Source organism: Salmo trutta, chromosome 18, assembly GCF_901001165.1.
Source record: "Salmo trutta chromosome 18, fSalTru1.1, whole genome shotgun sequence".
NCBI lineage: Eukaryota > Metazoa > Chordata > Actinopteri > Salmoniformes > Salmonidae > Salmo > Salmo trutta.
In genome coordinates this window covers 45854913-45871697 of record NC_042974.1, presented here as the reverse complement: position 1 = coordinate 45871697, position 16785 = coordinate 45854913, and the positions used below count along the sequence as shown (strand labels likewise).

The window sequence follows — 16785 nt, the reverse complement described above, 5'->3', positions numbered from 1 at the left end:
CCACCACAGGCCTTGGCATAGATTCTACAAGTGTCTGGAACTCTATTGGAGGCATGTGACACCATTCTTCCACAAGAAATTCCCTCATTGGTGTTTTGTTGATGGTGGTGGTAGAAAACGCTTTCTCAGGCGCCGCTCCAGAATCTTCCATAACTGTTCAATTTGGTTGAGATCTGGTGACAGACACACACACACACACACACACACACACACACACACACTTTAATCCTACTATGCTCCATTGAGACCCTTCTTTCAAAGGCACTGAGATCTCTTCTTCTAGCCATGGTAGCCAAAATGATGGGCAACTTGGCATTGTTATACATGACCCTAAGCATGATGGGATGTTAATTTCTTAATTAACTTGGGAACCAGGGTGCGATGACACAAAAGCATAAAAATGGCACTAAGTACATACCTACGTCTCCTGAGTACAAACCTTTGTTCAATAATTTTCTTCTCCTGAATACAAACCAAGTAAAATGACCTATAAATCTACTTGTGTTCTTGAGAACATCGGTCAGCAGTAGTGAGTGCTCTGAAGTCGAGCCAGACCAGGATGAAGTACCTGCAGCTACAGGTGTGGTAGACACTTCCAGTGGTTGCCATGGGAGTCCTGTCACAGATTATTTTGGACTGGTTGGAGTGAGATTTAAGGAAAAAGTGGATTCCTGCTTTTTGGCCAAACCGTACATTGTTTCAGGCACGGTAAAGGACAAATTGGGAGCGGTTACATCTGCCCAGAGGCAGCGGGCGCTGTGCATCACGCATCTCGTGGCTCAGCCTGTGTCGTGCTCAAAGGGGTGACTGGTGGGGAGCGTTGAGCATAGAGGTGGATCAAATGAAAAAGAATATCCCTGGTGTTTGTGATTCCTACCTTTTGGTAAGATGTAGACCCAGTGGCAATGCAACTGAGAATAGCCTGTCTGTCTTGTTGAACTTTAACAGAGTTTCTACCTGATAAGGTCAGGTTAGGTTATATGTGCTAATTCTGTGAGGGCCTATGTTCCAAACACGCTACGGTGCTTTAGGTGTCAAGGATTCAGTCATGTTGCAGCAGTGTGTAGAAAGGAGATCCCACAATGTGAGAAATGTGCAGAAGGGCATAGTCAATGGGAGTGTAAAGTTGGGTTAGAAAAATCACTGTGTGTCAACTGTCCATGCAGTTGGAGATCCGAAGTGCCCTGTGAGAGAGAGACCGGTGGAGTGGGGCAGAAAGTTTCCTATGAGGCAGTGAAGAGACTAGAGGACAGCCCAAAGGTGAGTGATTCAACTGGGAGTTCCCCAGTGAGTAGGCCTGAAGAAAGACCCAGAGAGGATGAGTTTTTCAGTAAGGTTGGATTTCTTGCGTTTATAGCAATGGTGATCAACTGCACTGATGAACTGCAAATCACAGAACATAGATGTGGTAGTCGCATGGGCGGAAAAATATTTGGGTGAGAGATTGTAGTGCAGAAGATCTACAGGGAGTTTTGAGAAAAGGAGTTAGATGGTGGTGCAATTTAAGTTTCCCCTTCCACTTTTTTTGGGGACCAAAATGTGCAATCTGCACTCCGACCTGCGAAAGGCAGAAATATGCAAAGCAGCGTCTAGTCTGCCAGAAATTCACACGAAGAACTCCGGAACCACACCTGTGTGGAAGCACCTGCTTTCAATATACTTTGCATCCAAAATGTACGCAAGTGTTTCCTTTATTTTGGCAGTTACCTGTAGTTCCACTAGTATTCCTACTCAGTATATACTACAGAAAATATGACAACTGTTGCCTTTGAATGTGGTTCTTCTAGTTAGTAAATGTGATCAGAAAGGACGGTTTCTCACCTACGAACTGTGTGGGTCCCGTCAGAGGCAGAAGTTTTCTGAAGTTCTGGCCAATGTGTATTGCGTGTGGAACTGGTTTCTCGTTTTAATTGTAAACCTAACAGACAGTTATGTCAGGTCATGTATTTAGATGGTCGGACATTCATTCTACAGAGTGGGTTTATCCTTACAAACCGACTGTTGGATGAATGTCCGATGGTCTTGAAACATTAACTTGAGACTGTCAAAAAGCAAAGAAACGACAAAGCAGCTAACGTTAGCTACCTATGGTTGTGCAGTGAAACTGACTAGGCTAGGTAATGCCTCAATGACCAGCTTGCAGAACAAAACGGAATGGATTTTAGATAGATAACGTCGTTAACTACTTCACTCAATCAAGTTGCTGATGACGGGTTTAATGTTAGCTAGATAGCTGAACAAGACCCAGGCAAACAGAGTTCTTGTTAAACTTCTTGGCCCATCGTGATTGACTGAACTTTATCATTAATACATTTAGGGAAAGTTCAGCTGCGCAACATGAGGATGCGATTACGCTAGGACCTGGTTTGACATCGACGATGTGGCAGTTAGGGTTTGGCTACTGTAACGTCCTAACGATATTGGTAACCAATCGAGCTGAAATCACAGCAAGACGTTCATTAAGTTGGTATACCCAAGTAGAACTCTTAATTTAATAGAAAATGTTGAAACTCAAACCTAAAATGTGATGTATTTCGTGACCGAATCAACTGTAGAAAACTCAATTTTACGCGGGCCGCCATGATTTTATTTGTTTTGAAAATGAGGACTCTAGACAGCTGGCTTGACATATCCTGTTTAAAATGGATTCCAATTGCTCCACTGTTTATTAATTGTACGTTTGCTAAGTAAATATTCTTAGTCATTACAAAAAATAAACATAAATTCAACCTATATAGCTAGCTAGATGCATTTATAGAAAGTACGAATATTGGCATCTGAACAGCCAGCTACTATTGAGATGAATTAACTGTTGGTTCTGCAGACTATGCAATGATAAACATGAATCAGAATTCTTGTATGGAATGTATTGGGATTTTGTTGCTGCTACTAAAGCAAAATATAGGTATTTAATGTAAATGATCACTGAAGTGGGAATATGTGTGATAGACTACATAAATAATCATCTCTAAATTTGGTATGCATTTTGTCAAATTTGCCGCTATAGTTTCCGCAATTTGCAACAAGATGTTAAACACAGGAATGACAAGACATGCATTCAAATCAGAACTTCGACACCCATCTACTACAAAGCTGCAGTTCTCTCTCTCTCCCCCCTCCCTCTCTACTCCAATTTTATGAGTTGTGTTGGCCAATTATTTCAAATCAATCTCATCATTTACCATAGCATACAGTTTGATTTCAGGACAACTTTAATAACACATATTTTTTAAGCTCATCTGAAAGTTTTAGTTTACAGTTCAGTAAAGGAATCTAAGAAACATATACATTTTACATTTTAGTCATTTAGCAGACGCTCTTATCCAGAGCAACTTACAGTAGTGAATGCATACATTTCATAAATTTTTTTCCCGTACTGGTCCACCATGGGAATCAAACCCACAACCCTGGTGTTGCAAACACCATGCTCTACCAACTGAGCCACACGGGACCACATATAGTTGGCTAGAGCTCCACACTGCCCCTGGGGAACAGTGTGGTCTTCCCTGTGGCTCAGTTGGTAGAGCATGGTGTTTGCAACGCCAGCATGGTGTGTGCAATGCCAGGGTTGTGGGTTTGGTTCCCACGGGTGGCCAGTACAAAAAAACAAAAAAAATGCATGAAATGTATGCATTCACTACTGTAAGTCACTCTGGATAAGAGCGTCTGCTAAATGACTAAAATGTAAAAATGGGAACAAGAGTTTGACCGCTATGCAGTCTACTGTGTGTGCTATGTAATTTAAAACAAACAGGGAGATAGCGTTGAGAGGGCCCACCCATTGTTTCCTCACGTCTGTCCTCTGACAGGACAAGGTGGTAATCCCTTCCAAAAGGAGTGGCAATAGTGGTTAGAACTTTCGTTTCCTCTGCTGCTTTCAAATGGCAGGAATGTTGCCTGGGTGGTGGAAGGTACACAGACAAACTGGTGCTACGTCAATCTGCTGGATATACTTGAATGATCGAGTTTGGTGACAGGACATACTTCTTGGGATTCTACAGTTACAATGAGGCGTCAGGTTTATGGGTGACTGACTCTGCTGTGGGGGAATCTAGAGGCAGAAATCTTCAAAGTGCCAGAAAGACAGACCGTGTCTGGACCCAGATTGTCACAACTGTACTTCTGCTGCTGCTCTCACTAAAATACCAAGACATGGTCCTCTGGAGTCTACTCCCCATCTCCCTCTCCTTGGTGTCTCTCATTGGCACATGGGTGACGTAAGTTATATTTATATTTTCTTCTAATGTCTTATAAGATAATAATAACATGTTCTTGAGTTTATTGACTTAGATTTCTGTTCAGCCTGGTCTCATAGACTAGATGTAATTTAGTAAACGTAAATCCGGGACACTCAAATTAGTATGTTACGTTACACTGAGTGTACAAAAGATGAGGAACTCTTTCCATGACATAGACTGACCAGGTGAATTCAGGTGAAAGGTATGATCCTTTATTGATGTCACTTGTTAAATCCACTTCAATCAGTGTAGATGAAGGGGAGGAAACAGGTGACATGGATTGTATATCAAATCAAGTCAAACTTTATTTGTCACATGCGCCGAATACAACAAGTGCAGACTTTACCGTGAAATGCTTACTTACAAGCCCTTAACCAACAGTACAGTTCAAGAAGAGTTAAGAAAATATTTACCAAGTAGACTAAAATAAAAAGTAATAATAAAAAAGTAATGGATTACTTGTTATTCTCATTGTGTTACTTTTTTATTATTACTTTTTATTTCAGTCTACTTGGTAAATATTTTCTTAACTCTTCTTGAACTGTACTACTGGTTCAGGGCTTGTAAGTAAGCATTTCACGGTAAAGTCTGCACTTGTTGTATTCGGCGCATGTGACAAATAAAGTTTGACTTGATTTGATATACAATCCATGTCACCTGTTTCCTCAACCTTCATCTACACTGATTGAAGTGGATCTAACAAGTGACATCAATAAAGGATCATAGCTTTCACCTGGATTCACCTGGTCAGTCTATGTCATGGAAAGAGTTCCTCATCTTTTGTACACTCAGTGTAACGTAACATTCTAATTTGAGTGTCCCGGATTTACGTTTACTATATTACATCTAGGGGCACCGGTAGTGAGTCAGTGTGTGGGGTACAGGTTAATTGAGGTAATTTCTACATGTAGGTGGGGGTGAAGTAACTATACATAGATAATAAACAGCGAGTAGCAGCAGTCCCTTTGTACAAAAGGGAGGGGGGGTCAATGTAAATTGTCTGGTGGTGATTTTATTAATTGTTCAGCGGTCTTATGGCTTGGGGGTAGAAGGTGTTGAGGAGCCTCTTGGTCCTAGACTTGGCGCCCCGGTACCACTTGCCATGCGGTAGCAGAGAAAACAGTCTATAACTTGGGTGACTGAAGTCTCTGACAATCCTATGGGCTTTCCTCTGACACCACCTATTATATAGGTCCTTGATGGCAGGAAGCTTGGCCCCAGTGATGTACTGGGTCATTTGCACTACCCTCTGTAGTGCCTTACAGTCAGATGCCAAGCAGTTGCCATACCAGGCGGTGATGCAACCAGTCAGGATGCTCTCAATGGTGCAGCTGTAGAACCTTTTTTATTTTTACCTTTATTTAACTAGGCAAGTCAGTTAAGAACAAATTCTTATTTTCAATGATGGCCAAGGAACAGTGGGTTAACTGCCTTGTTCAGAGGCAGAATGACAGATTTGTACCTTGTCAGCTCGGGGATTTGAACTTGCAACCTTTCGGTTACTAGCCCAACACTCTAACTACTAGGCTACTCTGCCACCGAGAACCTTTTGAGGATCTGGGGACACATGCCAAATCTTTTCAGTCTCCTGAGGGGGAAAAGGTTTTGTTGTGCCCTCTTCACGACTGTCTTAGTATGTTTGGACCATGATAGTTCGTTGGTGATGTGGACACCAAGGAACTTGAAACTCTTGACCCGCTCCACTACAGCCCCGTCGATGTTAATAGGGCCTGTTCGGCCCGCCTTTTCCTGTAGTCCACGATCAGCTCCTTAGTCTCGCTCACATTGACGGAGAGGCTGTTGTCCTGGCACCATGCAGTCGTGGGTGAACAGGGAGTACAGGAGGGGACTAAGTACACATCCCTGAGGGGCCCCAGTGTTAAGGATCAGCGTGGCAGATGTGTTGCTACCTACCCTCACCAGCTGGGGGCGGCCCATCAGGAAGTCCAGGATCCAGTTGCAGAGGGATGTGTTTAGTCCCAGTATCCTTAGCTTAGTGATGAGCTTTGAGGATACAATGGTGTTGAATGCTGAGCTGTAGTCAATGAATAGCATTCTCACATAGGTGTTCCTTTTGTCCAGTTGGGAAAGGGCAGTGTGGAGTGCAATAGAGATTGCATCATCTGTGGATCTGTTGGGGCGGTATGCAAATTGGAGTGAGTCTAGGGTTTCTGTGATAATGGTGTTGTTGTGAGCCATGACCAGCCTTTCAAATAATTTCATGGCTACGGATGTGAGTGCTACGGGTCTGTAGTCATTAAGGCAGGTTGCCTTAGTGTCCTTGGGCACAGGGACTATGGTGGGCTGCTTGAAACATGTTGGTATTACAGACTCAATCAGGGACATGTTGAAAATGTCAGTGAAGACACCTGCCAGTTGGTCAGCACATGCCCGGAGCACACATCCTGGTAATCCGTCTGGCCCCGCGGCCTTGTGAATCTTGACCTGTTTAAAGGTCTTACTCACATCGGCTACGTAGAGCATGATCACACATTTGTCCGGAACAGCTGATGCTCTCAGGCATGCCTCAGTGTTGCTTGCCTCGAAGCGAGCATAGAAGTGATTTAGCTCATCTGGTAGGCTCATGTTACTGGGTAGCTCGCGGCTGTGCTTCCCTTTGTAGTCTGTAATAGTTTGCAAGCCCTGCCACATAAGACGAGAGTCGGAGCCGGTGTAGTACAATTCAATCTTAGCCCTGTTTTGACGCTTTGCCTGTTTGATGGTTGGTCGAAGGGCATAGCAGGATTTCTTCTAAGCTTCCGGGTTAGAGTCACACACCTTGAAAGCGGCAGCTCTACCCTTTAGCTCATTGCAAATGTTGCCTGTAATCCATGTCTTCTGGTTGGGGTATGCACGTACAGTTACTGTGGGGACTACGTCATCAATGCACTTATTGATGAATCCAGTGACTGATGTGGTGTACTCCTCTATGCCATTGGAAGAATCCCAGGAACATATTCCAGTCTGTGATAGCAAAACAGTCCTGTTGTTTAGCATCTGCTTCATCTGACCGAGTCACTGGTGCTTCCTGCTTTAATTTTTGCTTGGAATCAGGAGGATAGAATTATGGTCAGATTTGCCAAATGGAGGGCGAGGGAGAGCTTTGTACGCGTCTCTGTGTGTGGAGTAAAGGTGGTTTAGAGTTTTTTCCCCCTCTGGTTGCACATTTAACATGCTGATAGAAATTAGGTAAAACTGATTTAAGTTTCCCTGCATTAAAGTCCCCAGCCACTAGGAGCGCTGCCTCTGGATCAGTTGTGGCAGCTTTGCGTGATGTATTGTTGTCTTTATCGTCTTGCTCTTTGTGCTGTTGTCTGTGCCCAATAATGTTTGTAACCTGTTTTGTACTGCTACCATGTTGTGCTGCTACCATGTTGTACTGCTGCCATGTTGTGCCCATCCCCCGTCCCCGCAGGAGGCCTTTTGGTTGGCCATTATTGTAAATAAGAATTTGTTCTTAACTGACTTGCCTAGTTAAATAAAGGTTAAATAAATAAAATGTTGCTTAGTGGCTAGGGCCGACCCTGAACAAAACTTTCCAGAAAGAAAGTCCCATGCTGATACTAAATATTTTCATTCGGTTGAGTTATCTTTTAAGATACCTGTAGAGCCAGAGCCACCACCTTACACCCCACCTCACAACGTGCAAAATATAAACCAATTGTTTCACTGATTCATACGTTGTGAGTCATTTTATTTAACCTTCATGCTAATAATATTCTAATGACCTCCAACTGTGTACTCTTGCTTAGTCACCCTCATCAGTTCCTGGTTACCCATTGTACCTCTCAAGATTATCAGTGTTTTTTTTATGCGAGCGTACTGTATATCATATTGTAAGTTGAGGGTGCGAGTACAAGTGGATGGATGACTTTTCTGTAGGAGCAAAGCCTGGATGGAGACGGATAACTATTTAGCAGCTTTAAAGGTCAAACCACATTGAACACCATCAGCAACCATACTAGAACTGACTGTCACTTTCTGTTTCAATAAAACGTATCCAACACAATTAATGCATTGGGCAATAAGAAAACAGGTAATTAGTTACTAGGTAAAGAATTAAGTAAACAGTTATTTCTTAAAAGACCGATTCACCACATATACTGTAAGCAATGTGTATAAAAGCCAAAGGGAACAGGTTATTTAAGTTTGACAAAATATAAATGCTCATAAAATAATTATTACAATATTACAATATTAGTACAATATTATACATTGAAAAAACAAAGGCCCTAACATAGATAATTAGGCACTTCAATCATATCAAATGGGTATGTTTGTTTTGTTGTTTCAGGTATGGCCTGGCTTACAGCTATGACCATGTGTGTTCCCTCAACAACTGGTATGTTGTGTTCTGTCTGTGAATTCCTACAGACCATTGTGAATGGTTATCTCAGCCAATTATATGTCAATGAAATACATTGCTTTAATGTAACACAAGCATATTTATAAAGCAGTATTGTTCAACACAAGTCCTGGAGATTGACAGGGTGTCCAGTCTCTTCGTTTTAGCTCAGCACCAACACACCTGATTAAATGAATCCACTAATCATCAACTTGATTAGTTGAATCAGGTGTGTTGCTGCTATTGGGTTGGAACAAACGCCTGCACACCCTGTAGCCCTCCAAGACCAGGGATGAAGACCACTGCATACTGTATACACACTATACATAAAAGGAAGGTCTGTAACCATGATTATTTCCCCTCTGTCTTCAGGGCCCCCGGGAACCCCTGCGGAAACAATACAACTATTGCATGTTGTCAAGTTCCCACCATAAGGTAACCATAGACCACAATACCAAGGCTGAGGTCAACTAACATAATTTAATCTCAGTTCAGAAAGTGAAGAAAATAATTGAAATTATAGTAAAAACTTCATACAAATTCTTACTGAACATACATTTTTTTGAATCAGACTTTCATTTTTAAGTTTGTCAATTTAAATGGAATTTAACATATAATTAGAATTTGAACTTTAACTCTGTTCCATTCACATCAGAACACTTAGTCAGCTTTTTAACAGACATTCCTTAGAATGTTCTCTGTCACTGGGGAATTTGCGTATTGTTTGAAATAATAGTTTCTTACACATGCTTTGGCCTTGTTGCAGCACGAGTGGAACAAGCTCACCAGAAAACTCTTTGTTCACAGCCACCATCAATGCTGCTTCATTTCTGTGTAAGATTACCTCTGTGACTGTACAGATTACCCACTCTATACATACACAGGTCAACCTGGATCTCTATGCACTATGCAGATGTCTATACTGACACAAAGATGAGAGTGTGCGAGTATGTGCTCATAATGTTGTAATGTAATGGGAGAATCATGAGGCATCGTACGGGTTAGGGTAGGGTTTGGCCAGCCAGGAAGGCCTTGTCCCATCGCGCTCTAGCAACTCCTGTGGCGGGCTGGGCGAATGCGCGCTGACACGGTCGCCAAGTGTACGGTGTTTTCTCCGACACATTGGTGCGGCTGGCTACCGGATTAAACGAGCACTGTGTCAAGAAGCAGTGCGGCTTGGCGGGGTCGTGTTTCAGGGGACGCACGGCTCTCGATCATCACCTCTCCCGAGTCCGTACGGGAGTTGCAGCGATGGGACAAGACTGTAACTACCAATTGGATATCACAAAATTGAGGAGAAAAAGTGGTAAAAGGATAAAAAAAATTACAATATGATATGTCATATTTAGGGCCATGTGTTTTGGATAATGATGTTACATGACCTGGATTTTAACCTTTATTTAAAGCTTTTTTATCAAACTGTCCCCTTTTCTTTTTATATCAGATGGTCCAGCACCATCCTCAGACAATTGCTTATATTTTTTGTTGAATTCTTGTTTCTGGAAAAGGCTTAAAATGAAGGTTAAAATCCAGGTCATATGACATGACTAACCAAAGCACAGGGCCCTAGTCATATTTCATATCAAATGTGTTGCTTGTCCTGCTCAGAAAACATCTTCCTGAAAGAAAAGTTATTACGAGTTGTCATTGTTGTGTTATTGAATAATAATCAGATAATCACATTGTTTTAGATCAGATGTGATGTTGCACCTATTGTATAAACATGTAATAAACATCTTATGAACATTTGATCAATTATACTGTTATAGATGCATTATAATAACAATTTTTACTCTCTCCTCCTTAGTTATGGTGTTCTGTATCTTCCACCATGCTCACATCTTGGAGAGGAACAGTGTCCACTCCATGCTCAGTAGAATCGCCCTGGTGTTTGGTGGAGTGGCAGCCGTCGGGGCCTTCGTGGCTGGGAACTGCAATGTTAGTACTTCATGTATTACATACAGTAAATATAATATATGCCATTTAGTAGACACTTTTATCCAAAGTGACTTACATGCGACTTAGGCCTGCACGGCTGGCTACACTGTACACAACGATGCAGAGAATAATTTTTTATTAAAATAATAATGGAGCTATATACAGGGAGTACCAATACCAGTTCAAGTTGCAGGTGTACGAGGTATTTGAAGTAGATATGTACATGAAGGCAGTGTTAAGTGACTAGTCATCAGGATAGATAAGAATAAAATAAAGAACAGAGTAGCAGCAGCACATGATGAGTATAAAAGTGTGTGTATGTGTGTGTGTGTGTGTGTGTGTGTGTGTGTTTGTGGTGTCGGTATGTGTGTGTGTTTGTCAGTGGAGGCTGGTGGGAGGGGCTATAGGAGGATGCGCTCATTGTAGTGGTTGGAATGGAATGAATTGAACGGAGTCAAGCATGGGGTTTCAATATGTTTGATGTGTTTGATACCGTTCCATTCATTCCATTCCAGCCATTACAACGAGCTCTTCCTCCTATAGCTCCTCCCACCAGCCTCCACTGGTGTGTGTTTGTGTTGTGTCGGTATGCGTGTGTGTGTGTTATGTGTGAGTATGGATATGTAGTGTATGTGAATGTGTGTGGGTTTTATGTGAGAGTGGTAGTGTGTGTGAGTGTGTATGTACACCACCCCGTTCACCAAAATGGTTCGCTCCTACAGACCGTGAGTCACGTCGATGTGGCATGCTATATAAAGCAGGCAGACAAGCATTGAGGCATTCAGTTACAGTTCGATTGCATGTTGGAATGGGCAAAACGAGTGACCTAAGCGACTTTCAGCATGGCATGATCGTCGATGCCAGGCTCGCCGGTTCCAGTATCTCAGAAACGTCCGCCCTCCTGGGCTTTTCACGCACGACAGTGTCTAGGGTTTACAGAGAACTGTGGGACAAACAAAAAACATCCAGTCAGTGGCAGTCCTGTGGGCGAAAACAGCTTGTTGATGAGAGGTCGAAGGAGAATGGCAAGAATCGTGCAAGCTAGCACGCTGGCCACAAACAGGCAGATAACAGCGCAGTACAACAGTGGTGTGCAGAACAGCATCTCGGAATGCACAACTCATCGGTCCTTGTCACGGATGGGCTATTGCAGCAGACGACCACACCGGATTCCACTCCTATCAGCTGTCAACACCCCAATTGTGTTTGTACATTTCCTCAGACAATTGAGCAAGTGTGAAGAGACCGCAGAAGAAGCGGCTCCAGTGGGTACACCAACACTGGACAATTGTGGAAAAACATTGCCTGGTCCGACGAATCCCAGTTCATGTTGCGTCATGCTGATGGCAGTCAGGATTTGGCGTAAGCAGCATGAGTCTGTGGACCCATCCTGCCTGGTGTCAACAGTATAGACTGGCGGCAGTGGTGTAATGATGTGGGGAATGTTTTCCTGGCACCCGTTAGGGCTCTTGATACCAATAGAGCAACGTTTCCATTCCCTGAAGAATTCAGGCTGTTCTGGGGCAAAGGGGGTCTGACCCGGTACTAAATGGGTGCACCTAATAAACTGGACACTGAGTGTATAGTCTTGTGAGTGTGCATAGAGTCAGTGCAAGATAGGGTCAGTGCAGATAATCCGGGTAACCACTTAATTAACTGTTTAGCAGCCTTATGGCTTGTGGGTAGAAGCTGTCTTGGAGCCTGTTGTTCCGAGAGCCGTTGCTCCGGTACCGTTTGCCGGACGGTAGCAGAGTGAACAGTCTATGGCTTGGGTGGTTGGAGTCTTTGGCAATTTTTGGGGGTTTCCTCTGACACCGCCTGATACAGTATAGAGGTTGTGGATTGCAGGGAGTTCGGCCCCAGTGTTGTACTGGGCTGTCGGCACCATTGCCACCCTCTATAGCACTTTGCGGTCGAGGGAGGTGCATTTGCCATACCAACCGTTGATGCAGCCAGTTCCCATGCTCAGACGTTGCATGCATCAACCAATGGTTGTGTGCCATGTCATCGACTGTGTCATCGTCTGACAGATTGAGGGGATTCGATTAATCTGTCTCGGGCACCCGGGTAGGCGTGTTTTGCACGATTCGTTTTGGAACCGGGGTAACTCCCGGGTGTGAGCCAGGTGCCACATTCAAAGCCCAAGGCGACGTTGGCTCAAAACAAAAGTGATCTAATAATGAGTAGGATTCTGTGTTTTCACATGCAAAAGTGATTGCTTTTGATAAAAACGCTTCATCTGCCTTCCCAAATTCAAACATACTGTATATTTTATGGAAAAGAGATGTATGTTTCTGGACTATACACCATGCTGCCTGGCTGACAACATGACTGAGCGGCATAGATTACTGAGAAGGGAGCTCCTCCCTCACCGCTTTTGCAGCTCAGCATAATCCAATCCGCCCATTGCTATAACTTATGATGTGGTTAGCTGATACTTAAAATAACTATCCAGGCATTGTGAGATCTGGCATGCATCAGCAACACCTGGGCAGAGGAACACACCAAAAGTCTGTATAGGCCAAAAGCTCCTGCCTCTTCCTCTCTTTGGATTGGTGGATACATCTCGGTATTTTAATCCTTTTTGGAATATTTGGTGAGAGGTGTTGATGTCAACCGCCTGTATTCAATGGAAAGTAAGATGCTATGCTAGCCTCATGAATATGCATAGACCGTCCTGAATTTCAACAGGGACAACTCCGATAAGTGTTTTTTAGGTTCCTAGAATGTTCTCTGTAACACAAACATATCCATCATTGAGGAATTGGAGTATTGTGTGACATAATGGTTTCTTAGAAGTGCTTTGGCTTTGTCATTTGACGCTAGAATAGTTAAATGGAACCTTGTCTTAAGCCTCTTCTCTAGCCAAGGTACCTGATACTAACTGTAACCTGTCCTCTCTCCTCCAGCCCTCGTACCTAACGCTGGCCCATTACCTGGGGGCTGCGGTGAGCTTCCTGTGTGTCTGTTTCTACAGCCTGCTCCTCACGGTGCTCACAGGGAAGTGTGTTCTGACCCGGATGGAGTGGTTCCTCTACCCAGCACGGGTCATGTCTACTGCGGTCCAAATCATTGTCACTATTGGCTGTATCCTTTCACTTGCTCTGATGAACACTATAAGCCTAACCCCTGAACCCTGACCTTATAACCCCTGAACCTATTAAACTCTGCTGTGTGTGCATATACTGAGGAAAATTATAGGGACGACACAATGCAAGAGTAAACATACGTCTTCAACTTTGCAAACGCTCACAGGCCCTGAAAGGCACAGAACTTTCTAGGTAGTAGTGGTATTTGATAACAAAATACCATCCAGAACATTGACAGTGAGGTTGCCTATCTGTGTGTTTTGTCTGTTTACTGATGAGTAATGTTTGAACATCTTCGACGTTCCTTTGAACATATGCGTAGGGTTACTATTAACAACTACAGTTCTCCCTCCTTGACCTCTGACCACGACAGATGCAATCTTGTTTGTACAGGAGGAATACATGTACAAGCACTCAGCGGCCGTGTTTGAGTGGATACTGAGCGTCAACCTGGAGCTGTTTGAGCTCAGCTTCGCTGTTGAGTTCTGTTTCTTCTCCTCCTCCATGTTGTCTACGCTGCTGGGGAAGAAAGATGAGGAGAAGCCTATCCTTCTGGCCTGAGAAGATAAGATGCTACTGGGCTGGGGGAGACCTACTGTAAGAGATACTTGGGTCATGTGATGCATGAAATGGAAAACGTTCCAAAACGGAGAGACCAGCTGGACTTGTCGGTTAAAAAAAAAATTGCGTTGTGCCCTAATGAAATAACCCAGTAGTTTACACATTTTTCTATGTTGTGACCAATCTAAAGCTTGTGGAATTGGACCAACCAAGTAAAGGGAACAATTGTTTGTAACCGGTTCTGGCTGCGACCAAAAAACGAATCAGCTGAATTGTCCACGACCCACCGTTTGGGGAAACACTGACCTAGTGGTATCAAAGATGGGGATCATACATAACCTTTGATCTCGTCCTCAGATCAAGTCTTATTATTGAGGATGATTTTAATTTTTTTTAATCAGGGCTGAAATAATTATTCTTATGCAGTCCCTAAATACAAAACGAAAGATGAGTTATTCGGGTCACAACAAATCAAAGTATCTCTGAAAGCTTTGGAAAAGGAAAACTGTCAATCCTACAACTTTCATAGCCACTGATGGACCAATACCAGGACACCTTAGCATTTGAGTAGTAGTCACTGTAAGTACTAAAATCATTATTTCTATTCCCATGTTCTGAATTGAATCAAGGTGAAATGTCCTATTTTATAGGCCATGGAGAATTGTGAATGATGTTATTTTTTCAATGTTTTGTCTATATGTCTAAAACGTAAAGTCTTGGGGGCATTACTCTGCCTTTGAAGTATGCCAGGCAACAACAGAACAAAGTTTAAATATACACTGTTGTATAAAAATGTAAGTGTCTGCAAAGTGAAGTATTGAGGTGTAATGTTGTGATGGAATCTGCGGCCAGTAATCTCTCGACAGCTTTAACATTAAAATGATGATCAAGCAGCTGATTTGGTTATTAGTGTGGAGATTAGAAACCAGTGATGATTCTAAACCTTTGTGATAGAACAGGTGATGTAATGTGAAGGAGGCAGGAAATTCAGGCAGGTGTGGTGGTTAAGATTTATTAATAGAGGCCTCTGTGTTTTGTGATAGGTCATTCTGGAAAGCTTTTTGATGGCAGAACAGCTGGTTGTACAAGTGTTACTGCATACCTGTCAAATGAGAGAAGAACCAGAACATAAGCAATCATTCATCCAGAAACAATGTAACTGAAAATGTTATGAACAGAACAAATTTCTTAGCAAGGAATATTTGTTCCTTTCTTCTTATGTACCGGTCTCATTTTCTACTGCTTTTCTACAGTGTTCCTATTCAGGGATTTGTGCACTGATGATTCAGACTTGTTTACAACAACAATATATCATGGACTATATGGTTACATCTTAGCAAAGTGGTACATAAATAAAGAAATATATAAAGAAATAGTGACAAACTGATATTTACTAAGGGTAGAAATAAATAAAAGCATTTAGCCTAATTCAGTATGAAAATATCGACTTGGAAGGTTTCCTTAAAAGGCTCTTAATTTTTGGAGGCATTTCTTTTGTCAAGCATAATTGAATAATAAAACGTGTGTAAGGTGAAATCTAATCATTGTTGTATTTGTGATTCCTCTGCAGGACTGTCCCATGATATCACACACTTTATAACAAGCTCTAATCGTCACATCCCTTAAGCTGTCATCTCAGTGACGTGAAAACTTCTCTGACAAGTTCAACCGCATGGTTTCTGCATCGACACACCTCACTCCAGGGTCTGTCATGTGTTTATGTAATGCTCCAAAGGGGACATCGTGTAGGCCGTTCGTTATAGGTGTGTGTGTGTGTAGGAATGCAGGCAGGAGTCAGTAAAAAGCATGTAATGTCAACATATCTAAGGGGAGTGACTTAGCTATTCCTGGGGTATACTGTACAGAGTTGGGGTCAATTCTGGGGTCAACCCTGATACTGTATATGAGTTGTGTCCACAAAAACATCCCCCTTGCCTCACTCATATGTGGGAAGATGTGGAAACAATTAGTGCTGTCTCTTCACGCTTGCTCAATTGTCTGAGGAAATGTACAAACACAATGAATGTCAAAAACATGCATACCTCTGGAACACAAGTATTAAGTGTTCTTAGAACACAGGCATGACTCATGTCAGTGGTGTTCGGTACAGTAGGTGTTGTCCCATCATTATATAATTACCATGGCATTGTGGAGTGTTAACCGTTGTTGGCTCCCAGGTGGTATTTGCGTGGGGACAGGTGTGTACTGTAGGTGCACAGGTAACTCAGGTGGAGTTTGAACCGGAGATGTTTGGGAAACCTAGTCATTGTGTTGTTGACTCTCACTGTGGACTGATAGCTGTCTGAATGTTAGGGTCTTGGAAGAATGAATGTCTGTTGGGTGTGTGCACTGGCTGAGGATGACTTGGGAATGTACAGAACAAAAAGTACTTGAAATTGATTAGCCTACTTTATGTACAAAGGGTGCATAATTATTAAAAAATATATATAAATATGTTTTTGTCACTTCCCCCAGATAGGTGCAGTGAAATGTGTTGTTCTACAGCGTCAGCCATAGTAGTACGGGTCCACTGGGGCAAATTAGGGTTAAGTGCCTTGCTCAAGGGCACATTGGCTGATTTTTCACCTTATCGGCTCGGGTATTCGAACCAGCG

General features: G+C 42.8%; 1 protein-coding gene across 1 annotated transcript; it reads left to right on the top strand.

Moving 5' to 3' along the window:
* The first annotated feature begins 3872 nt into the window (after window positions 1–3872).
* LOC115153376 (transmembrane protein 150A) lies at window positions 3873–15712 on the top strand. The gene is made up of 7 exons (XM_029698774.1): window positions 3873–4217; window positions 8533–8580; window positions 8956–9018; window positions 9350–9417; window positions 10391–10521; window positions 13431–13608; window positions 13984–15712. Exons 1-7 carry the CDS (start codon window positions 3958–3960, stop codon window positions 14169–14171), a joined length of 936 nt encoding a protein of 311 aa, XP_029554634.1. The 5' UTR covers window positions 3873–3957; the 3' UTR covers window positions 14172–15712.
* The last annotated feature ends 1073 nt before the right edge of the window (window positions 15713–16785 follow it).